This window comes from Schistocerca gregaria, chromosome X, assembly GCF_023897955.1.
Source record: "Schistocerca gregaria isolate iqSchGreg1 chromosome X, iqSchGreg1.2, whole genome shotgun sequence".
NCBI lineage: Eukaryota > Metazoa > Arthropoda > Insecta > Orthoptera > Acrididae > Schistocerca > Schistocerca gregaria.
In genome coordinates, this window is record NC_064931.1 from 721,320,032 (window position 1) to 721,346,381 (window position 26,350).

Genomic DNA, 26,350 nt, shown 5'->3' on the forward strand with positions numbered 1-26,350 from the left:
AAGTAACAAACAGAAAGAACTGCAACAGTATAGTACAGCACAGTTCAGTACATGCAGAAGATAAATGAAAAAAATACACAATGAGACTCACAGAAATGACACTTTTATTCACAGACGGTAATCACACTGAAGCCACCATGACTCGTCATGGTCTCCTGTACGTTACAAAAGGTGGGACATGGTTGTTAGTCATCTCTATAACTTGCTCCCATGCTGGACACAAGGTTGACAAGGAATCCGTATGGCAGGGCGTTCCATTCTTCCACCAGGGCGGTTGTCAGCTGCTGGATGGTAGCTGGTGCACGTCGACATGCTGCAAAAGGTCTCCCAAGCGCAGCCCCCTTCCAGTCGCCGTTCCACTGTCGAGTGTGAGTTTGCCTACCTTGCAGTCCTATTAAACGTGGTTGCAGCTGCACCTGCTGTTTGACGTGGATTTCTTCTCGCCTATTGTGCAGTGTAGCGGTCATCTGCTGCTGTAATCGACTTTGGTCGACCACCTAGTATCTTTCAGGCAGCTGTGCCTGTGGGTCGGAACGCTCCCCGTGCTCGTGCAACAACACTGTGAGGAATACCAAATTCTTGGGCCACACTTGTCGCACTCCGTCCTTCGTCCAGGTTCCCGGTGATTCTTCCACGTGTGAAGTCATCCAAATGTCTCCAGGTCATTTGTAATGAAGATGACCGCCAGAGTGTACCGTAACTGCTGGACGACTGACCCACTGTTTTTTCCCGTCTCTTCATTTGCCTCGATTTCCAGGGCCAGACACTTTCCACTCTAGCGTCAGGTTACCTCATTCCATGTGACTTCCAACTTCTTGTGCACGACTGGGAGAGCTCTGGAAACATGTTCTCGGGCTTTCATTCATTTCTATATAGCAGCTAATGTGATATATTAGTTTATCAAGCCAGTCCTTAATTTCTGCAGATCTGTGTACACTGAAGAGCCAAAGAAACTGGTACACCTGCCTAATATCATGTAAGGCCACCGTGAACAAGCAGAAGTGCCGCAACATGACGTGGCATCGACTCGATCACTGTCTGAAGTAGTGCTGAAGGGAACTGACACCATGAATCCGTCAGGGCTATCCATAATTCCTTAAGAGTACGAGGGGGTTGAGATCTCGTCTGAACTGCACGTTGCAAGGCATCTCAGATATACTCAATATTGTTCTTGTCTGGGAAGTTTAGTAGCCAGCGGAAGTGTTTAAACTCAGAAGAGTGTTCATGGAGCCACTCTGTAGCATTTCTGGAGGTGTGGGGTGTCACATTGTCCCCCTGGAATTGCCCAAGTCCGCCCGAATGTACAATGGACGTTAATGGTTGCAAGTGATCAGACAGGATGTTTACGTATGTGTCATCTATCAGAGTCGTATCTAGACGTATTAGGAGACCAATATCACTCCAACGGCACATGCCCCACACCATTACAGAGCCTCCACCAGCTTTAACAGTCCCCTGATGACATGCAGGGTCCATGGATTCATGAACTTGTCTCCAAACCCGTACACGTTCACCCACTCGATGCAATTTGAAACGAGGCTCGTCCGACCAGGCAACATGTTTCCAATCAACAGTCTAATATCACTGTTCACGGGCCCAGGGGAAGCGTAAAGCTTTGTCTCATACGATCATGAAGGGTGCACGAGTGGGCCTTCGGCTCCGGAAGCCCATATCGACGATGGTTCGCAAGCTGATACTTGTTGATGGCCCAGCTTTGAAATCTGCAGCTGGTTGCGGAAGCGTTGCACTTCTGTCACGTTGAACGATTCTCTTCAATCGTCGTTGGTCCCGTTCTAATTGGTTCTTTTTCCGGCCGCAGCGATGTCGAAGATTTGATGTTATACCGTATTCCTGATATTCACGGTACACTCGTGAATTGGTCGTACGGGAAAATCTTCACTTCACCATTGCCTCGTAGACACTGTGTCCCATCGCTCGGGCGACGACTATAACACCACGTTCAAACTCACTTAAATCTTGATAACCTGCCACTGTAACGACAGTAACCGATCTAACAACTGCTCCAGACTCATGTTGCCTTATATGGGCGCTGCCGACCGCAGCGCCGTATTCGGCATGTTTACAAATCTCTGTATTTGAATATGCATGCCTATACCAGTTTCTTGGCCCTTCAGCGTATTTCAGTTCACAGTTTGATTTCATGTATTACTTGCCGTGGGTAATCTCCGTTGTTGATTTAAGACCATATTAATCGTTATGTGTACATCTGGAACACTGCTCGATGGCTTAATCTCATAACTTATATATAAAAGACGTTACAGGAAATGTTTTCATTACCAGTTTCATATCCACAGAACTCTATCGTATATTCTAGCGTTGCTATATTAATTTTGAGGCTGAAGTTCATTCTTGCGTCAGTTTGTTTACGGATAAGTGTCCGCCCTGAGTGAACACTCTTTTTCTTTTGTAAAAAGAGGAAAAATTGTTTGTTCAGAGCTGAACCTATCCAAAACCAAATTTAGACTAGCGTTGCTGTATGATGGTGTTTTAGTATACAACTTGTGAAACATCCGATAGCAAATAAGGTCATCTATGAAGAGAGACATGCCCGTTCTTGACACACTGCTGTTTACAAGAGTGATTTGTAGCAGAACCCAACTGACAGCAGAACAATGATAATTATGCAGAGTAAACTGACTCATTGCTGCTTGTGTATCACTGCGTAAACACAAGAGCACTGAATAGTACACTAATTGGTGCAATTATGAACCCACCATTGTTATCCTGAGCAAGGACTCGGTTAAGGTTGCTTGCTATTAATTTTCACAAACCTATTTCTGGTGCTTTAAAGGTACTATGCCTTTGTTCTTCTTGCCGATGAATAGGATGTGACAGGGGTGGAAAATAATAAAGTTGTAGCGGTGCCCAGGCACTTTTGCTTAAAAGAAAAGAGCAAAATGGCGCAGTGCTAAGACACTGCTCTCAAGTTCAGCAGGATGGTAGCTCAAATCACCGTACGGCAGTCTTGATTTAAGTTTTGCTTGTCTGAACAACTTAAACCACATGCCATGATAATACCCTTGGAAAGTCTAGAATGACATCGTTGTCGACGGAACGTTAACTCTTGATCTTCATTTGTTTTCTTCTGGTTAAGGAGCAGTCTTAACAAATGATGTTTTATACTCAAGCTCCAAAGACAGTGCGAAATTTGGAAAGTAATTAAAGACAAAAAATGGTTCAAATGGCTCTGAGCACTATGGGACTTAGCATCTGTGGTCATCAGTCCCCTAGAACTTAGAACTACTTAAACCTAACTAACATAAGGACATCACACACATCCATGCCCAAGGCAGGGTTCGAAAGTGCGACCGTAGCGGTCACGCGGTTCCAGACTGTAGCGCCTAGAACCGCACGGCCACACCTACCGGCAATTAAAGACAATGGCGATCGATATATAGATCACAAATTCTATTCCATCAGCTAGTTCACATAGCTGATCAAATCCCGGCTATGAAAACTTTTGATGACCGGCTATGGGTCTGTATTTTGCACCATTAAGGGAATTTTATAACTGTGTGTGTTACGAGGGTCTCAGGTCATTTCTCACATAGAATGTCGTTGCATTCCGTGCGTCAGACTTACCGCTAACACTAAGGCGGGAGAAAAGTTAAAGCTTAACTTCTCATTTACATCAACGGCGTTGGAGACGCATCATTGGCTGATTTCTCATGGAATCGGATGATATGAGAAGCGTTCAGTAAGTAATGGAACACACTTTTTTCTGAAAGCAGGTTGGTTGTAATCAGGTTTCCAATGCACCACATTATTCCCCACTCTTTTGGCTACAAAACACAATTTTTCAACCTAATCTCCGTTCAATGAGACGGCCTTACGTCACCTTTGTGGAAGGGCCAGTATGCCCGCTTAGTAACACTCTACTGATCGACGTCGGAGTCAACGTCATACTGCCTTAATAACCTCCCCATCATCCACATACTACTCCTTGCAAAGTGCACCCTTCATTTGGCCAAACAGATGGAAGTCGGAATATGCGAGATCCGGGCTGTAGGGTGGATTGGGAAGATCAGTCCAATTACATTTTGTGAGCTCTTCTGGGATGCCTTGGGTTGAATTGGAGAAGCAGAAGTCCGTTTCCATTTTTGTGCAGTCGAACAACAACCAACAAACTGAAGTCGTCTCTTCAGTGTCCTGACGTCACAGCTGTGTGTGGCCTGCGGGCACGCGGTAGATCGGAGAGGTTTGCAAGACGTTGTTGCAATTATGACAGACGCTTCGCCCGACGACTCGCCGTGCTTTTATTCACTGACAGGTTTCCGTAGACATTATGCAAGAGCCTACGAATGTCTGTGATGCTCTGGTCTTCCGCCAAAATAAACTTAATGACAACTCTCTGCTGTCAACGCACCTCAGTTACATACGCCATTTTCAAGGCTACATACAGCATTGCCACCTACTGGAGTTTCATGAAACCAGAGGGGGTTGGGTTGGGTTGTTTTGGGGGAAGAGACCAAACAGCGAGGTCATCGGTCTCATCGGATTAGGGAAGGATGGAGAAGGAAATCAGCGATTTCCCGGGATTTGCCTGGAGCGATGTAGGGAAATCACGGGAACCTAAATCAGGATGGTCGGACGCGAGATTGCATCGTCGTCCTTCAGAATGTGGGTCCAGTGTGGAACTGGAGGGGCTGAAGCGGGTATATTCCACGATGCCCACAACAAATTCCACATTTTTCAACCAAAACTGGCTGAGAAGAAAATGTGTTACATTGCTTACTGATCGCCACTCGTATTCCTCTGTCACCTTGTGTAAGGGTTCCGCTTGTAGTATTTAGATTTAGACTTTCATTTGGTTCAATGGAACATTGTGAGGATATTGAAATGTAGCTTTTTTTGGACCCGAGCAGGGACTGAGGTGGCTAAGGCGGAGCTAACAATATTGGGGACAGCGGTTAAAATCCCAGTCCGTCTACCCAGATTAAGGTTTTCCGCGATTTCCCTAAATCGCTTCAGAATGGAAAGTTTCCTTTGAATGTTTACAGCTGATTTACTACCTCATCCTTCCCTAATCCGAGCAAGTGCTCCGTCTCCAACCACCTCTTCGTTGATGGGACGTTAGGCCCTCATCTTCCTTCCTTCGAAACTTAGTCCAAAGCCTGCCACTCTGCACACCGTTCTTTGCTGAGTAACAGCGGCGTGTATTGCTGCCACAGCAGAAGAACGTAACTGACGTGTTAATTAATACCAAGGGGTCAAATGGCTCTGAGCACTATGGGACTTAACATCTTAGGTCATCAGTCCCCTAGAACGTAGAACTACTTAAACCTAACTAACCTAAGGACATCACACAACACCCAGCCATCACGAGGCAGAGAAAATCCCAGACCCCGCCAGGATTCGAATCCGGGCGTAATTAATACGATGCTCTTTTATTTAGTCATTAATTTAACTTAAGGAATGGAAACTTAGCAAGTACATTCACAATCATTAGTTAATGTTAAGTGTTCGTATGTTATGTTATGTTAACTAGGGGCCTAGAAACGACGGATAGGCTCCGTCTCCGCCGCAGCCGCAGTGGTCCGCAACCACGACGACTACCGCAGTCCACTTCACCCCTCCGCCACCCCACACCGGTTTTGTGGTTCGGCCCCCTGTGGACCCCCTCCCCCCCCCCCCCCCCCCCCCCCCCAGGGAACGTCTCACACCAGACGAGTGTAACCCCTATTGTTTGCGTGGTAGTGTAATGGTGGTGTGCGCGTACGTGGAGAACTTGTTTGCGCAGCAATCGCCGACATAGTGTAGCTGAGTCGGAATAAGGGGAACCAGCCCGCATTTGCCGAGGCAGATGGAAAACCGCCTAAAAACCATCCACAGACTGGCTGGCTCACCGGACCTCGACGCAAATCCGCCGCACGGCCAACCGGGCGTGCTCAAGTGTTCTTACACTTCAACTCAGTTTGAGGATAGCACTCTGAGAGTGGCCGTGAACTCCATCAAAGATATTAAGTCGATAAAATCACTGCCCTAGAAAGTCATGTTCTGGGCCTTGTTCTCATTCCAGAAAACAATAATATCCGTCAGATGGCTTCAATAATCCTCTACGAAGTGAAAGATTCATATTGAAACACATACGCTGGGGCCAAATCAGGTTGTTTCCTGTACGGGAGCCAGAGCAGTTAGGTATGGAGAAAGCCCTTGTGAAGTTTGGACGGGAGGCTAGCAGCTGACTGAAGTTCTGAGTGTGGTCATGGAGGGAGTCTCGATTATGCTGTTGGCAAGAGAGCTGCTAGCCACAGTCAAGACTTCGGTTTAGATTCCCAGTACGGTGTACAATTCTAATTCGTCAGGAAGTCTCAGTTCGTCGTACAATTCGTTTTAGAGTGTCGAGCACATTGTGTAACGAAGAAGAAATTTTGTGGTTTAGTATGGAAATGATACTGATGTTCTAGCAGACAGACTATGAAACTTTAATCACACTCTTTATGACTTGAAGATAAGTTGTTTGTAACCATATCAGTACGAGAAAGTTGTCGCATCTGGCCGTTTTTAAATCTACAATGACATAGCGCACACTGCTTACACGTTTGACTGCCAAGTGCTTTTGCATAACGTTGAAGAGCGAATATTTATGTAAAAAGAATCTTAGTTCTTGATTATTTTCCTGGAGATGAGTCAATCTTTCAATTAATTTAACTGCTCTTGTATTTCCTTATTTTCAGTTAATCTATAAACACAAACCTGTCTTGTTGAAAGTTAATTGTAGGAACTTCTGATGCTATAAGGAAATATCTACAAATGAAGAGACCTCTTTATCACTCATTTGCCCATTTACTACTGAGTTAAGAAATCATTTTTCAGGATTGTATTGTATTGCATAAAACTGGGGACCTAGAAACGACGGAGAGGCTTCGTCCCCACCGTAGCCTTCAGTGGTTCACAACCCCATAGCAGGCAACAGCAGTCCACTCACACCACCGCCGCCCCACACCGAACCCAAGGTTATTGTGCGGTTCGGTCCCATGACTTGTGAAACGGTTAGTACGCTAATATTCAAACCTGTTAGCGTCTGACTTTATTGGAATTGGAATTATTACATTCTCCTTGAGGTCCGAGAGTATTTCGCCTATCTCATACGTGTTGCACATCACATGGAAGAGGTTTGTCATGACTTATTCTCCCAAGGTTATCAATAGTTATGACAGAATGTCGTCTAATCCAGCGGCCTTGTTTCGACTTAGGTCTTTCAGTGCTTTGTCAGATTCTTCTCGCGGTATCATATCTCCCATCTTATAATAATCTAGGTCCTCTTCCCTTTCTATAACATTTCCTTCATCTCCCTTGTACAGACCCTCCAGATACACCTTCCACCTTACAGTTTCCCTTCTTTTCTTAATACCGGTTTTCTATCTGAGCTCTTCATATTCATACAGCTGCTTCTATTTTCTCGAAAGACTTGTTTAGTTTGGTTATAGGTGGTATCCCTCTTTCCCATAGTGATATATGCTTCTATGTGTTTATATTTGTGCTCTATCCACTCCCGCTTAGCCATTTTGCACTTCCTGTCAGTATCATTTAGTAGACGGTTGTGTTCCGATTCATCTGCTTCATTCGCAGAATTTTTATATTTTCTCCATTTGTCAGTTAAAATTATTATCTGCTGAGGTATCTAAGGATTTCTACTAGGTCTTGTCTTCTTACCTATTTGATCCTCTGCTGCCTTCACTATTTTATGTCTCAAATCTACCCATTTCTCTTTTACTGTACTCCTTTCCCCTGTTCTAGTCAATCGTTGGCTAATACTCCCTCTGAAGCTCTCAACAACCTCTGGTTCTTTCAACTTGTCCAGTTCCTGTCTCCTTAATTTCCCAAGGTTTTGCAATTTCTTTAATTTCAATCTACAGTTCTTAACCAATAAATTGTTGTCAGAGTCCCCATGTACCCCTGTAAATGCCGTACAGCTTAAAATATGGTTCCTATATCCCTTTCTTAACATTATAAAAGCAGTCTCAAACATTACGGTGTCTCCAGGTCCCCTCTGTCATGATTCTTAAACCAAGTGTTAGCGATTATTAAATTATACTCCGTGCAAAATTCTACCTGGCGGCTTCCTGTTTCATTCCTTTCCCTCAGTCCGTATTCTTCTATTATTATTCTTTGTTTTCCAATTTCATATTATAGTATTCCAGTCCCCTACCACATTTTCGCCTCCTTTAACTAGCTGAGTGACTGCGTTTATCTCATCATAGATTTCTTCGATCTATTCACCATATGTGAAGCAATTGGCATGTAAACTTGTATTACGGTATTGGGTGCTGGCTTCGTGTCGATCTTGGCTACGATAATGCATTCACCACGCTGTTTGTAGTAGCTTATCCGCATTCCTATTTTCTTATTCATTATTAGATCTAATCTGCGTTATTCCTATTTGAGTTTGTGTTTATAAGCTTCTACTCACCTAACCAAAAGTTCTATTCCTCCTGCCACCGCCGGCCGCTGTGGCCGAGCGGTTCTCGGCACGTCAGTCGGGAACCGCGCTGCTGTTACGGTCACAGGTTCGAATCGTGCCTCGGGCATGGATGTGTGTGATGTCCTTAGGTTAGTTAGGTCTAAGTAGTTCTAAGTCTAGGGGACTGATGACCTTAGATGTTAAGTTCCATAGTGCTTAGAGCCATTTGAACCTCCTGCCAGCGAACTTCGCTAGTTCCCACTACATTTAACTTCTACCTATCCATTTCCATTTTTAAATTTTTTAACCCACATGCTCGATTAAGAGATCTAAGACTCCAGGCTCCGACCAGTAGAATGCCAATTTTATTTCTCCTGATGACCACATCCACCTGAGTAATCCCAACTCGGAAATCCTTATAGGGAGACTATTTTACCTCGAGACTATTTTACCCAGACAATGTCTGTTCATGGTGACTAATTTCTATTTTGTAGAGTCCTATACTCTCAATACATTTAATTCACTGTAGCACGTAACGTATGGACGTATCTTTTAACTTGATAAACTATTGTAGACTTCATCCGTCCTTACAATGTTTAGGATCATGTTTACAACGAAGAATTAAGAGGAAAATTGCGTCCTGCCCCAGTGAGGATTCAAACTCTCTCCATAGCTCGTAACAATGTATCTGTGCACAGCAGTATGCGATGTGTAAGACGTATTCAACCACCTGAATATAACCCAATACGACTCGAACAGGTAATGACACAGTAAACAAGGAGTCTACAAAGCGACTGCCTGCCAGTTTTCTTTCAGTTTACCCTCTTTTGTCACGTCACACAGAGTTTCCACATAGAAAATACACTGAAGCTCCAAAGAACCTGGTATAGGCATGCGTATTCAAATACAGAGATATGTAAACACGCGGAACACAGCGCTTCGGTGATATTAGACAACAAGTAAACCGTTACTGCTGCTACGATGGCAGGTTCTCAGGATTTAAGTGAGTTTGAACGTGATGTTATAATCGGCACAGGAGCGATGGGACACAGCATCTCCGAGGTGGCGACGAAGTGGGGATTATCCCATACGAGCATTTCACGAGTGTACCGTGAATATCAGGAATCCGGTAAACATCAACTCTCCAACAACGCTGCGGCCGGAAAAAGATCCTGCAAGAATTGGACCAACGACGACTGAAGAGAATCGTTCAACGTGACAGAAGTGCAATTATTCTTCAAACTGCTGCATATTTCATTGCTGGCCTATCAAAAAGTGTCAGCGTACGAACCATTCAACGAAACATCATCGATATGGGATTTGGGGCCCGAAGGTCCCTCGTGTACCCTTGATGACTGCACGACACAAAGCTTTATGCCTCACCTGGGCCCGCCATCACTGACATTGGACTGTTGATGACTGGAAACATGTTGTCTGGTCGGACGAGTCTCGTTTCAAATTGTATCGAGCGTATGGATGTGTTCGGGTATGGAGACAACCTCATGAATCCATGGACCTTGCGCAGGATGACGCTCGCAGTGTTCTCCTCCCCCACACGAGTGTTGCCTGTTCCTGGCCTAATACATTTCAACATCATCGAGCAGTTGCATCGATGAAATGTTGTGCGATTAGCACAATATGATTCGGCGTTGAAAACCCGAGAGTTGTATTTGCAACAGGTTCGTCTGGAAAGCCTGAAAAGTGACTATACATACTCCATTTTATACAAGGTGTGTAGCAACGTGTGTCGTAAACTTAGTGATTTATTCTTGACAGCAAAATATTACAAAAAGTTCATATGGACATGTCTCCAAAAATCCTTGTCAGGAATGTATGAAAGGATTTATTATTCATGACAGAAAAACGATACATTTACCCAACATATTTACATTTACAAAAATTGTTTGAATGGACCACTTTTTGCTTCCATGTGTCCCCTGAACCTATGTTTCATACTTTGTCGTACGTTGTGATAAACCTCTCCTGTATTACATTTTGGTCAAATTCATTTTCGATGGGCTTGCTCAGAAGATCGACATTGGGTAGGGGAGTTGAACACAAGAAGCGTTTTAAATACCATCAAAGAGAAAAAACCACTGGTTTCAAATCTGGCGATCGGGCAGGCTATCCAATGGTTCCCCTCGAACAATCCACCTGTTCAGAAACTGAATATCGAGACACTGGCGAACTATCCGTGCGAATGGAGGTGCAGCACATCGTTCATAAATCACATTCATTGGACGACGTGTTGAGGTGGATCATCAAGTAAATCATACAATTAATGTCTGAGGAAACGTAGATGTATATGTCCAGTGACACGTTGCGGAAAGACTTAGGGCCCATCGACATGATCATGAATGATTCCACCCCATACATTGACGCTAACATCAGTTGATGTCTGTCTTGTCGCAGTTCATGAGGTATTTCGTAAATTCAGATGTGATTATTACGTTAACTGTACATCTCCTCAGTTAAAAAGCCAACCTCATCAGTAAATAAATTACATGCTCAGTGTTGTACAGAATGAAATAATTTGTCGATGGAGTGGTGGGTCCTTAGCTTTACTCCTTGAGGATGCCGAATTGGTACTACGACACATAAAATACTAGAACACTTAATTACAACTAGACTAAGATGAGATATTCAACACTGTTACAATCCATGTCCGTCGGAATGTCATGGGTATTTATTGCTGTCACTGAACAATAACTTGTCACTTGATACAGAGAAATATACTAGTCTCTTATCACAGAGTACTGTTGACGATAAATATCTATTGAGTGTTCCGCTTAACACAAATGTTGCACTGCTGGCTCGGTTGAGAGACGATGCTGTCGTCTTCGACGATGATTGCTGACTGAGTTGAGCGGCTCTGTTCTCAGACGTAAGCAAGCATGTTGATGCGGTGACGTAAGGAAACACTGATGGGCGTGTCTAATCAGACTCCGCTGATGCGTCGCTTAGTCTGGCGGCGACTATGCTTACTTGTGGTTCCGTCGCGAGATACCATTCCTGCCTTGGCACCTTGTTTTTTCAATGACATCACTCTAAGAACTTGAGGAACACGGCACAGTGCTCTAAAGTGCGTTTACAAAGATATTCTTGCCTGAAAGTCTGCCTCATTCAATTCTTGCATCCGTTGAAGACGATAGTACAGGGCGACAGTTATTGACCTCGTCATAACTTCTGAACGGTTTGCGTTAGGACGTTCAAACTGGACGGTTGGCCGCGAGGAATAATGGTAATTAGTATACGAATGCATGGTTTGGTTTAGCTACGAACCCCGCTTTCATTTGGACGGGTTCTTCAACAGGCAAAATTGGTGCATATGGGAAACTGAGAATCCAAATTTCACGATTGATAAGTCTCTTCATTCTCAAATGGTAACTGTGTAGTGTACAATGTCCAGTCAAGGAATAATCAGTGCGATATTTCTTGGTGGCAGGGCGACTATCGAACGGTACGTAAAGGTTTTGGAAGATGGTTCCATCCCCATTATCCAAAATGACATTGATTTCGACAAGCTATGGTTTATGCAAGACGAAGGTCGACCCCATAGAAGCAGGAAAGTGTATTATGTCCTGGAGGAGCACTTTGGGGACAGCATTCTGGTTCTGGGGTACCTTGAGGCCACTGGAATTGGCTTCGATTGGCTGCCATATTCGCCGGATCTGAACACATGCGACTTCTTTTGTGATTCTATATTAAAGACAAGGTGTATAGCAATAGCCCCAAAACATTTCTGAGCCATTCAGGAGGTCATCGACAGCATCGATTTTCCGACGCTTCAGCAGGTCACGTAGAAATTCGCTATTCGTCCCCGCCACATCATCGCCAACGAAGGCAGGCTTATTGAAAACGTCATAACCTAAATCCGAATATGTGTAGTGACGTTTACATGTTGAATAAAGTGTGTGTACGCAGTAGTTTGTAACTAATTTACGTTCTTTTCGTATAGTTCAGTAATTGTGACGCTATAAATACAGAGGATTTCACGCAGAATGTACCAGATATTGGTGGGAATAACGCCTCCCCTTCTTGCAATTTTCTTTTCACTAGCTGAAGACATTTCACCCAAGGCACGAAGAACTCGTTCTTCAAGTTCAGGCGTTCGTACATCGCATCGGCCTCCACCATCTCCATCTCTTTTCTCACATGAGCCTGCCACTTTCAAGCGTTGGTGTAGTCGTACAAACGTTCTTGCACAAGTGATGTGTTACGGTGGAAGCTACTCTAATACAGAATAAGCGACAAACACACAAAACAAAACAAATGTCATGTCAACAGTAAACAAGAAAGTGAGAAAAATACATATTTGAAGTAAATTCCATAAGCAGCAGTCACAACAGCGAAATTCTTTCATACCTCTACATCTACATCTACATGATTACTCTGCAATTCACATTTAAGTGCTTGGCAGAGGGTTCATCGAACCACAATCATACTATCTCTCTACCATTCCACTCCCGAACAACGCGCGGGAAAACGAACATCTAAACCTTTCTGTTCGGGCTCTGATTTCTCTTATTTTATTTTGATGATCATTCCTACCTATGTAGGTTGGGCTCAACAAAATATTTTCGAATTCGGAAGAGAAAGTTGGTGACTGAAATTTCGTAAATAGATCTCCCCGCGACGAAAAACGTCTTTGATTTAATGACTTCCATCCCAACTCGCATACCATATCTGCCACACTCTCTCCCCTATTACGTGATAATACAAAACGAGCTGTCCTTTTTTACGGCCTTTCGATGTCCTCTGTGAATCCCACCTGGTAAGGATCCCACACCGCGCAGCAATATTCTAACAGAGGACGAACGAGCGTAGTGTAAGCTGTCTCTTTAGTGGACTTGTTGCATCTTCTAAGTGTCCTGCCAATGAAACGCAACCTTTGGCTCGCCTTCCCCACAATATTATCTATGTGGTCTTTCCATCTGAAGATGTTCGTAATTTTAACACCGAGCGAGGGATTTTCGGACACACGTTCGTTCGAACTTTATATAAGGTTTTGACGCAAGAATACATTCCTGAGGTTTCTGATGCATGTGTTTATACACCCAGCTCATAGGTACCCGATTCACGCACTGTAGCGTAGGGTCACGTGCGATGTACAGGAAATTGTAACTATAGCAACACGCACGGAAGTATTGCTAACGCATGTCGCCCGGTCTTTTCGTGCCTTTTTCCCTGCTCCGGCGGCGGAAGCTCTGCTTTCACGTAACGGCGGGGCATCGTTATTCATTGTCACGAGCGCAGCATTTGTCTTGTGGAGTCGCACGCCGCTCTCATTCAGAAGTCGCGGAGCGCACGTCGCACGACGCGTAACGGCAGACGTAACTGCTCGAAAACGTCGTGCGCCACCTGCGCTCAATTTGTCAGCGACTCCTGCAGCCACGTGAGAGCTTTCGCACGCTAGACAAATTGATTCATCTTCGTGAATATGTTATGCCCCGCGCCGGTTCGGCCCGCTGCCTTATTGATGTGGCCATTTGTCTCCGCAAACCGTAAAAATTGAGACGTCGCTGCGTCCCGACAAGAGAGATAGCCGATCTTGATGAGGGCTCCACAACTAATCATCGTTCAGCCGCTGTGAATACTGATAAAACTTCTCGTGACACTAATTTCCTCGTAATGATTATCATTTATTTATTTATTGGACACTTTCCTGTTGTTTCTTATACTGAGAGACGGAGAGTTTAACTGGACTCCCGCGAAATCGTCTAATTTCCTATCACCTTCCATAACCTCAGCATTTACGGTTTGAAAGAGGCGGTTTTGTCTTCAGTTGTCTTCCATATTAAGCATTTTTGTCAGTTTCAAGAGCTTCCTGTAACACTTATGAGCGTGAATCTAAACGAATGTTATATTATGACGATATTTATTACAAATATTCGTGGCTTTTCGATTCGGATATGCATAATTAGTTCGTTATACACTGAAGCGCAAAAGAAATTGGTATATGCATGCGTATTCAAATACGGAGATATGTAAACACGCAGAATACGGAACTAATGTCGGCAACGCTTATATAAGACAACAAGGGTCTGGCATAGTTGTTGGATCGGTTACTGCTGCTACAATGGCACGTTATCAAGATTTAAGTGACTTTGAACGCAGGTGCACGAGGGATGGGACGCAGAATCTCCGAGGTAGCGATGAAATGGGGAATTTCACATTCGACCAATTCACGAGTGTACCGTGAATATCAGGGATACGGTAAAACATCAAATCTCTGACATCGTTGCGGCCGGAAAGAGATCTTGCAGGAACAGGACCAAGGACGACTGAAGAGAATCGTTCATCGTAACAGAAGTGCAATTATTCAGCAAACTGCAGCAAATTTCATTGCTGGCCTAATACAAAGTGTCAGCGTACGAACCATTCAGTGAAACATCATCGATTTGGGCTTTCGGAGCCGAAGACCCAATCGTGTACCCTTGATGACTACACGACACAAAGCTTTACGCCTCGCCTGGGCCCGTTAGCAACGACATTGAACTGTTGATGACTGGAAACGTGTTGTCTCGTCGGATGAGTCTCGTTTCAAATTGTATCGAGTAGATGGTCGTGTACGGGTACGGAGACGCCCTCGTGAATCCACGGACACTGCATATCAGCAGAGGACTGTTAAAGCTGGTGGAGGCTCTGCAATGGTGTGGGGCGTGTGCTGTTGGATTAATATGGGACCCCTAATACGTCCAGATACGACTCTGACAGGTGACACGTACTTAAACTTCCTGTCAGGTCACCGCATCCATCCATTTCCAATGTGCATTCCGACGAACTTTGGAAATTCCACCAGGACAATGCGGTACCCCACTCGTCCATAACTGCTACAGAGTTGGTCCAGGAAAAGTCTTCTGAGTTTAAACATTTCCACTGGGCATCAAGCTTCTCAGACATGAACATTATTGAGCATATCTGGGATACCTGGCAACGTGCTGTTCAGAAGGGATCGCCACCCCTCGTAATCTTACGGATTTACGGACAGCCGTGCAAGAGTCATGGTGTCAATTCCCTCCAGCACTACTTCAGACATTATTCGTGTCCATACCCCGTCGTGTTGCAGCACTTTCGCGTGCTCCCGCGGGCCCGACAAGGTATTACGTAGTTGTACCAGTTTCTTCTTCTCTACAGTGGATCTAACAAGGAATTCTAAAACTGCAGTTCAAATGCATTTAACAATAGTGTATTCCTTAAGCTCAGGACCTCAGCTACCAATCTTCGATTGAAAGATGTCTTATTTACGCTAAGGCTGCCTGTTATTTGAATAAAATGTTGCTTTTTTGTCACTATTAGCCAGTACATGTACATGTCTTGCACAAATGATGATGATATACTTACATGCTGGCAGAGGCCACACACGCCGTCATAGATAAAACACAATAAATAATATAAAGGGAAATTTTCAAGTTCATCGTCGATCTTGTATAGACTAAGCGATTAAAGGTATCTACACAGTCCTGATGAATACGGAATTGTCCACGAGAGGAGGACCCACCAGCACAAAAGGAGGCGTGGAGTATAGTGTTGTCACTAGAGAAGCTGTAACAGTAAAATGAGTCCATCAAGAGTGCTCAGTGACTTCAAACGTGGGCTAGTCAGTGGATGTCACATGAGTAACAAATCAGTCAGGGACGTTTCCACACATCCAAAGCCACCCAAGTTGGTGTTCTGGCCCTGTGATTTTGAAGTGGAAATGGGAAGAAAGAACCTCAGCTAAACCACGACCAGGCAGACCTCGTGTACTGACGACAGGGACCGTCGAGCATCGAATACTGGAAATAAGAAATCGCAGGAAATCAGCGGAATCAGTCACTCGTGAGTTCCAAAGTGCTATCAGAAGTCCAGCTAGCACAATGACTGTGAGTACAGAGGCCGGGCTGCTATTCATAAGCCACACATTTCTGTCGTCAGCGCTGAGCTACGCTTGCGATGGTGTGAAGTGCGGGGTCACTGGGCAGGGGATGACTGGGAACGAGTCATTTGGACAGAGGAATCACATTATATCCAGCAGCAACCAAATAAAACTACTTAGGTTTGGCGAATACCTGGAGCACATTAATCTCGGATCATGTGTAGCCCCACCGATGAAGAACGGAGGAGGTTGTGTTACGGCATGGGGGGATTTTACGTGGTTAGGATGTGGTCCCCTTATTCTTCTTAAGAAAACGCGGTATTCGGAAGGATATAGACACTTTTAACAGCACTGTGTACTGCAAATTGCCGAGGAACCGTTCGGAGACGATAATTATCTGTACCAATAGGACAATGCACTGGTCATAAGGCAGCATCTGTGAGGCAATGGTTAGTGGACAACGTCCATCATCACTTCCTGCTCTTGAGGAGCATTCCTCCACAGACACTCAGACACCTCACTGAAAGTGTCCCCAGCATATTGAAGCTGTCGTAAAGGCGAAGGGTGGACACATCCCATATGATTGTCCACTAATAAGTGTCCGTACACTTCTGATCAGATAGCGTGTCATACATCACAGGCCAGTATCCGTATTATGAAACTTGGCTGGCTCTGAGCACTATGGGACTTAACTGCTTAGGTCATCAGTCCCCTAGAACATAGAACTACTTAAACGTAACTAACCTAAGGACATCACACACATCCGTGCCCGAAGCAGGATTCGAACCTGCGACCGTAGCGATCGCGCGGTTCCAGACTGTAGCGCCTAGAACCGATCGGCCACTCCGGCCGGCTTACGAAACTTGGTAACACCTTCATTTCTTTACATGTATTACCAAATAGGATGATACTTGATTTTTCACCAGCTATATTTTCGACCAAGCAATCAGCCAATACCAGAAGTGTCTCGTTTGTGAAGGTATGTATCACTTGCCATGGCGCTTAGGACTGGTCAATTTGCCGGCCGCGGTGGTCTAGCGGTTCTAGGCGCTCAATCCGGAACCGCGCGACTACTACGAACGCATGTTCGAATCCTGCCTCGGGCATGGATGTGTGTGATGTCCTTAGGTTAGTTAGGTTTAAGTAGTTCTAAGTTCTAAGGGACTGATGACCACAGATGTTAAGTCCCATAGTGCTCAGAGCCATTTGAACAACTTCTTTGACGCACCTACAACGCGAGCTGTGTGACACGTTGCATTGTTTTGCTGGTATATGCTACAGTGCCCAGGAGAAACAGACTGCACTTGGGGATGGAAATGGTTCCCCAGGATAGATACACACTTTGGGTGATCCAGCTCGCCTTTCAGAAGGACTAGATCACCCAGCGAATGCATGAAAACGTTCCTCAGAACATAACGCTCCCTCCTCTAGCCTAGAATGTTGCAGGGTGTTGGCTTTGAGTCCGATGGAGTATAAAACGTGATTCATCTGAAAATACCACCTGTCACCAACCACTGGACTTCCAGTTGCGCTATTGACGTGTAAATACCAGTCTACGTCGTCGACGAACAAGAATCAGCATAGGTGCATGACCCATTCACCTACTGCGGAGGCCCATACGCAGCAACATTCGCTAAACAGTCGTTGGGTAGACACCGCTGGTAGCCTCTTGGTTCATCTGGGCGGTCAGTTGCCCAACAGTTGCTCGCTCATCCGCCAGTTCACATTTCCGCAGACTTGGATAGCGTCATTTCGTCATACACGATATACTTTAACCACGGCAGCACGCGAACAGTTTACAGAGTTAGCCGTTCCGAAAATAGGCCCATCGCTGACCCGAAAGCCAGTGCTCTTGACCTTTTGGACGTCAGGTAAATCGCTCCGTTTCCGCATTGCGACAACGACTGTACTGATTTCCGAGTCCCCACCCTCCACGCTCATCCCCCCCCCCCCCCACCCACCCACCAACACACCTCGTATACCCATCACTGCTGGTGCTGCTACCTGTCTGTGAGTGGTTATTACATATTGACTTCGAACACAGCAGTCGTTCACTTTAATGTGACTGGAGATGCGATATTTGGTACAGGTATCTATCTCACTGGGTCTTGTAGAGTAGATACGATATTTGGTATCTGTATCAATCAGAAAGTAAACATCGATACCAACAACGTATCAAGTTACTGAATTCGTGCGTGTTTTTAAGCTCTTCTTGAGACTCTTTTACAGTACCAGGAGCAATGGAGAAATTACGGAATGTTTTCATAACAAATTTGAGTATAAAATTAGATAAAAACGTTGGAAATGAAGTACAGATACAAGTTTTTTGCCATTCATTCAGAATTTGCCTCAAAATATATTTTTGTAAGAACTGTATCGACTTTAACATCAATACTCGAACCACTTTTCCACAGTACTAAGTACATTCTTAATATTTTTTCATATGTTGCCGAAATCTGGTAAGTTCATTGTATTATTCATTACTAGTATAGCACAATTTTCGCTGCTCAAATTATGATCTTGCATGCAGCACATACTATACAAGCATTTTAACTCTCATTAAACTAATATCAAAATATTATTGTTTTCCTCGACACTATTCGATACTCCTGATCGCAGTATTCTGGAATTTTTTACATTAATTAGAAATTATTGAATACTTGACATCGATACGGTTACGAAACAAAGATATCGATACCTACTCATGTCAGGAATGTCGGGACATCTCCGGACATAGAATCAAAGATGGCTTGGATGTGACAGCAGGAAGTCTCCCTCAAAGTATTCTAGATTCGAGTCAGTAAGGCGTCAGCCGTTGTTGCTGTAGGAAATTATTACCGTCCTGGTATATTCCAGATTTGTTCGCTGGGAGACAGAGCAAGAATACATCAACTTTATGGTAATAGTCGTTCTTCTCAATAGACTCGAACAATCTTTGTCGTGTGTGACTGAGTATTTTAGTTGCTGAACTTTATATTCAGTTGTTTATAGACAGTCGTCTGATGGTAGAAGTGGAATTGGCAGTTGCGGTCAAACCATCATATTCGGAGTTTGTCAGATATGACATATCGCTGCTGCTAGATTTGTTCAATCAACACAAGAGTGTTGCATAATTGATTCGTCAACTCGGGAATCGTGGAAGGAAAAAGGAGTTCTTTCCTCTAAACACTATGGAGATAGTTTACAGAGCCTGCATTTGCGACAGACTGCAGAAGACTCCTGTTGTCACCAACATACATCTAGCATGAGGATCGATAAATCAAAAATCAAGGTTCGTACTGAAACGTATAGACAGTCGTTTTCCCTCCCTCCATTTGTTAGTGGAACAGGAATGTACCCTAGGCCATGCACCGTGTGGTGGCTTGCGGAGTGTGTATATGTAAGTAGATAACAGTGCTATCTGGTAGAGTGCTATCAAAACGGCAGAAGCAGCACGCTTGCGGCTATCATTGTAGTTAAGGTGGAGTGCATCGCACCGGCCGGTGTGGCCGAGCGGTTCTAGGCGCTTCAGTCCGGAACCGTGCGACTGCTACGGCCGCAGGTTCGAATCTTGCCTTGGGCATGGATGTGTGTGATGTCCTTAGGTTTAGGTAGTTCTAAGTTCTAGGGGACTGATGACCTCAGATGTTAAGTCTCATAGTGCTCACTGCCATTTGAACCATTTTTGAGTGCATCGCATCCGACACCTGAACGTTTTTACACGTAGCACGTTAGCGGCGGCGTTTACGTGACTCTTGCAGCCTGAGACATTTTCTGACTTCTAGACACTGAAACATACGCATTTTTATCGTGGAACTAATCCACCTTCAACAACCCACAGAAATAACTCACGCACAAAGCCAAACCAAAATAAATGCAAGTATGGAATGTATTTGAATTTTAAAGGCGATTCCTTTTTATCAAAAACTACCGTGATTACAAAAATCTAGGGTCATAAATTGTAAAAATGTGGAGTAAGTGTGAAAATAGTACTTAATTTTCTATACACATGGAACGTGTGACCGACTTTCAAGTTGTGATTCAAGTTTGTTTGACGACGGTGAATTCACTTTATATCTGGTTAAATGTCCATGCATTTACTGATATCTTGCACTCGCCCCGTTGGTTGACACGCTAGCGCTTATGAATACCTAGGCACTGCGTCCCATGCTCTTGCCGATGGCGTAACAAACGAATTCAGTTCCAGACAAATGAACCGGAACTGAAGTGCGTTTGGTTTGTTGTGTTTCAGGTGCGACAAACGAACGGAAGCTAGCAGCCGTTGACCAGCGGCTGTCTGAAGCTGCAGGGGACACCTCACGCCTCACATCAAAGCACTCTTCCTTCTCCGCAAGCGCAGCCCGCTGGATTTCAGAACGATCCGCAAAAGTTTGAAAGAGCTGCCGTGTAAGCATGTTTGTGTACAAGAAAAATGTGATATAAGACTTTAGAAACAAACGAAAGGGTCTGTGAAATTCCCACTGTATGCTGTCATACGAGATGTGAAATACACGAGATTGACTGTAATGAAAAGTGTAAAATTATGCCAAACCTTGCTTTATCCTTTATGCCACAACACTTAAAAACACAAGGTTCTGAGAGCAGAGTAAGAAGCAAAGAAATTTTTACATCACGCCTCAAGTGATTCCGAAGATCTTGGATTTAACAGAATTAGCGCTGATCGCTGTTCACGTTTCTGATTCAGTTTGCCGTAATTTACAGAAACCACTTCTTCTGTATTTGTGATGGAAGAAGTGAAACCTTTTTAAGTGTAGCACTTTTTAGTATAGCACTAGAAGTTGATAAATGAGCAACATTCCACTTGCTACTAGTGTCGACCAATACGATCATCATCTGGCTACATAAAACGTCATTGGAGTGTATCTGTCATTATTACTTTTTGCGTCTACTAGAAACTTGAAGAATAGGATTCCATTACATATCACTCATACTGCTATCGTCATAATGAACAATCATAACTGTCCCAATATCAATATTCCCTACTTACTTTCACCTACTTACGGCATTCCTACTGCATCGTACGCATGTTGATTAGTGTTTAAAGCAATGCATTTATTGTCCATAACTGTTCTGTAAGAACTGTACCACGAGAATATCGTGAGGACAGGAGGTTAAATACAGCCAAGCGAGCAAGTAACTGACGTTTTTTTTTTATGTCTTTCTCTCCATTCCTGCGTATTTTAATTTAATTTAAATTTATTTTGTATAATAACAAGACATCTTCAATGGAACAAATATTTCTCTTGGTAGCAACGAAATTATAAGACATCATTTAAGATAGCATTTTAGGCAACATAGGATGTAATGTGTGTATATGTGGATTGCAGAGTGATGTGTTAAGCCGTGGAAGTGATTGTACTCAACGAGCCTAGGTGCTGCGTATACCCAAATGAGGTACAAAAAGACATTACTTAAACTCTGCATTTTATGACACACCTCCATCTTTAAGAAAGTTGAGAGGAGAGATATCAATAACTGCGGAACTGTTTCACTGCTAACATCAATTTGCAAAATTTTTGAGTTGGTGACGTATTCTAGAATAGTATCTCGCCTGAGCAACAATAATATCCTCAGCAAGTCCCAGTTTGGATTTCAGAGGAGTTGGTCTACTGAGAATACCATTTACATGTTCACTCACAAAATTTTACAAGCATTAAATAGTAAAACAGGACCAGTTGCTGTTTTCTGCGACCAGTCTAAGGTATTTGGCTGCGCGAATCACAGTATTCTCATAGATAAATCGAAGTTTTATGGGATTAATGGTATAGTCAACCAACGGATAATGTCATATCTAACCAAATAAAGGAAAGTTGTTCTTAATAATGTAACCAATGTAGTCCAGGCACATTATTTTCAGTGGGGAAAAATAAAGTATGGAGTTCCCCAAGGCTCAGTCCTAGAGCCGCTACCGTTCCTCATACGTCTAAGCGGTCTTCCGTCTAATATACACTCCTGGAAATTGAAATAAGAACACCGTAAATTCATTGTCCCAGGAAGGGGAAACTTTATTGACACATTCCTGGGGTCAGATACATCACATGATCACACTGACAGAACCACAGGCACATAGACACAGGGAAAAGAGCATGAACAATGTCGGCACTAGTACAGTGTATATCCACCTTTCGCAGCAATGCAGGCTGCTATTCTCCCATAGACACGATCGTAGAGATGCTGGATGTAGTCCTGTGGAACGGCTTGCCATGCCATTTCCACCTGGCGCCTCAGTTCGACCAGCGTTCGTGCTGGACGTGCAGACCGCGTGAGACGACGCTTCATCCACTCCCAAACATGCTCAATGGGGGACACATCCGGAGATCTTGCTGGCCAGGGTAGTTGACTTACACCTTCTAGAGCACGTTGGGTGGCACGGGATACATGCGGACGTGCATTGTCCTGTTGGAACAGCAAGTACCCTTGACGGTCTAGGAATGGTAGAACGATGGGTTCGATGACGGTTTGGATGTACCGTGCACTATTCAGTGTCCCCTCGACGATCACCAGAGGTGTACGGCCAGTGTAGGAGATCGCTCCCCACACCATGATGCCGGGTATTGGCCCTGTGTGCCTCGATCGTATGCAGTCCTGATTGTGTCGCTCACCTGCACGGCGCCAAACACACATACGACCATCATTGGCACCAAGGCAGAAGCGACTCTCATCGCTGAAGACGACACGTCTCCATTCGCCCTCCATCCACGCCTGTCGCGACACCACTGGAGGCGGGCTGCACGATGTTGGGGCGTGAGCGGAAGACGGCCTAACGGTGTGCGGGACCGTAGCCCAGCTTCATGGAGACGGTTGCGAATGGTCCTCGCCGATACCCCAGGAGCAACAGTGTCCCTAATTAGCTGGGAAGTGGCGGTGCAGTCCCCTACGGCACTGCGTAGGATCCTACGGTCTTGGCGTGCATCCGTGCGTCGTTGCGGTCCGATCCCAGGTCGACGGGCACGTGCACCTTCCGCCGACCACTGGCGACAACATCGATGTACTGTGGAGACCTCACGCCCCACGTGTTGAGCAATTCGGCGGTACGTCCACCCGGCCTCCCGCATGCCCACTATACGCCCTCGCTCCAAGTCCGTCAACTGCACATACGGTTCACGTCCACGCTGTCGCGGCATGCTACCAGTGTTAAAGATGCGATGGAGCTCCGTATGCCACGGCAAACTGGCTGACACTGACGGCGGCGGTGCACAAATGCTGCGCAGCTAGCGCCATTCGACGGCCAACACCGCGGTTCCTGATGTGTCCGCTAAGCCGTGCGTGTGATCATTGCTTGTACAGCCCTCTCGCAGTGTCCGGAGCAAGTATGGTGGGTCTAACACACCGGTGTCAATGTGTTCTTTTTTCCATTTCCAGGAGTTTATAATAAGAAGAACAGTTCTTTTGCGGTGGTGTTAGCATTGTAATCAATACAAGCAGACATATAGATACAGTAGAAATGGTAAAGAATGTTGTTAAAACTGTCATTGACTAGTTTTCTGCAAATCGCAGCATATTCAGTTCTGCACAACTAGGAATAATACTGATTATAAGTGTAACATATGGTGAGAAATAATAAGTAGTTTAGAATCTTCAAAATTCTTAGATGTTCATGTTGATGAAAATTTAAACTGAAAAAGCATATTTTGGAACTCCTAAACAAACATAGTTCAGCCACATTTGCAGTTAGAATTGCTACAAATCATGTAGAGAGACAAATGAGCAAACTGACATACCTTCTTTCAATAATGCCATATGGAATAAATAAAAACTTACTTCACCAATTCTTTTGACATAATTTCGTTTTATTAAGTCCTGAATTTTAACATTCGGTTTCGTGAAGGCCTAGTACCTCTACTCGGAACTTCAGCTCCACTCTTGGCAATACGTTATGCAAGCACAAAATTATGTAGCACAGTAGCTGTATATAATCTGTATTTCCTTATTCAAACTGGTTTACAAATCAAAGGAAATAAACTTCGCACCATCTCGTACAGTATCATGCCTAAAAATGTACTGGGACATTCAAACTAGCCTTCTAATTGACAATGGCTCCGTCCCCCCCCCCCCCCCCCTTTACGTGTAATATCTCACAGCCATTTGCTGCCCATGCTGCCTATGGTGACACTTTGTAGTTTCAGACTGCTGTCATATCAGTTTCTCATATGTATGAATCACAGAAATTAATTTCAACGAAAGTAGTTCACATTAATTTTTTGCTATAGTCATTCACATTAAATTTTCTAATAAAATTGTTTTCTTACGTGAACCTGTTTTTTATTTGAAAGAAACTATTATGTCATTGGCTGCTAGCTAATGTCATTGATCGGTATCAGGAAACGTCACACAAAGATTACATTTAATGCTTTCTTTTGTCATCACGTCGAGATCGAACTTGCACTGTGGGAAGTGCGACATGTAATTACATTCAGTACTTTCGCTGAATTGCGTAGTATCCTAAGCTCGCGCTTATGACTGTCTATGTTTAGAACGAAAAAAGTGTAGCCCATGTGCGGGATAAGTCAACGTACCAGCACTCAGTAAATTCGGTCAGTACATCCCGCATCTTTAAATGAAAACGTGTCTTGGAGTGTCCTATATTTTGCCATTCGGCGAGAATATGGGACGCCGTTACATGTTGTTCTTCCCACTCGCCTGTTTGGATCGGAAATATATAACGTAACTTTTATGTGATGTTGCTTAACAAAGAAGGGATCGAAATTAGCTTAACAACAATGAAATGAAGCGTATGTTTCATATAAAAATCTGTCTCTCTCAAGGAAAGGATGTTTTCTAGTTATTTCTACGAACTATTGCGACTTTCATTTTGGTAATAAAGCGGTGAAGCTGGCATGGTGTTAGCTAATCCTTCAATCTGAGGGCTAGTGAGTTTGATAGGTGTTACTTACGGTGAAAGTCAGAAGCTGAGCACAGTATGCTCGCCGAAAAATATTCTGTGTTTAAATATCTGTACCTGCGCCTACCGTATCTCAGGAATGAAACATAATGGGAGGTGCACAAGAGAATTATCGGTGTCTCAGTTTTTAGCCATTCGTGAAGCATCTTGACACTCTTGCTGTGATAATTGTGCCTGGATTTGGTACTCTTTCGTTCTCTCCCGCCTGAAAGGCTATGTGCATTTACGTTGTAGGAGGCCGCGTCCTGCTGCAGCCAATTGGCGCGGTCGTCGCCGGCAGAGGAGGAGCAGTTTAACATACAATAGCCGCGATTAGGCGCGATCGCCCTTCTCCGATACGCCGTGGCCGCTGCTTCACAATTTCGCTCTCCAACCGCCCTTCTGATTTCCTGCCCCGGCGCTCTTCTGTCCTAACGCTCACCTGCTCCTGCCCTGTCGAAAAGCCGTTTTTCGATTCCCTTTGTCAGCTCCATCCCTCAGTTACGTATCAGTTTAAAAGTAACACGCTTAAATCACAGTAAGGTGCTAATTTCTTTCGAACATTTAAGTCTGTATTGCAGAAATCACAACTCCTGTCAACTAAACAAGACGAAATGTTAAGTGAATGTTTCACTACCGTCACCTATCTTTGTCATCTCATGAAACTGACAATGTAAGAGTAAACCTTATTTCACCTGTTAAATGACCTACCATATGAGCACAAAATATGGACTGAGATTAAACCAAATTTAAAATCAAAATTGGTAATCACGAGAAAGACAAAGTGAAAGAATTGTGAAATTGATTCACATACGGTAAAGATCAGCTACTTGTGACAAACGAAAATTTGAGCTGGACCGCGACAAGAACGGATTTTCCGTTTGTCATGAGTGGTCACTTTAGCCCCTTCGGCTGTCCGAGAACGCCCCCAGATCGGTCCAAACCTCCATATATCACACAGTCGCAATTTAAACGCTCGCACATTCGTGAAACAAAGCACAGGAAGACTGATGTTATTTTTGTACCTCTATTTCACCCCCGCCAGGTGTGATTACATCATTAATGGCGACAGTGTTTGTGTTTACGCAGTGACCGCATTTATTGCAATAAAATGCCCTTCAGACAAGCATCTTGTGTGAAGGACACTATACTGTAATAAATGCAGTTAGTGCATAAACACAGACGC

General features: G+C 44.3%; 1 protein-coding gene across 1 annotated transcript in view; it reads left to right on the plus strand.

Moving 5' to 3' along the window:
• LOC126298290 (uncharacterized) overlaps positions 1–21,420 on the plus strand; it is a 54,941-nt gene extending 33,521 nt beyond the window's left edge. The window contains exon 2 of the mRNA XM_049989588.1: positions 20,515–21,420. Coding sequence (XP_049845545.1) covers positions 20,515–20,657 — 143 coding nt within the window. The 3' untranslated portion in view covers positions 20,658–21,420. The remainder of the gene's footprint in view (positions 1–20,514) is intronic.
• Positions 21,421–26,350: the final 4,930 nt, after the last annotated feature.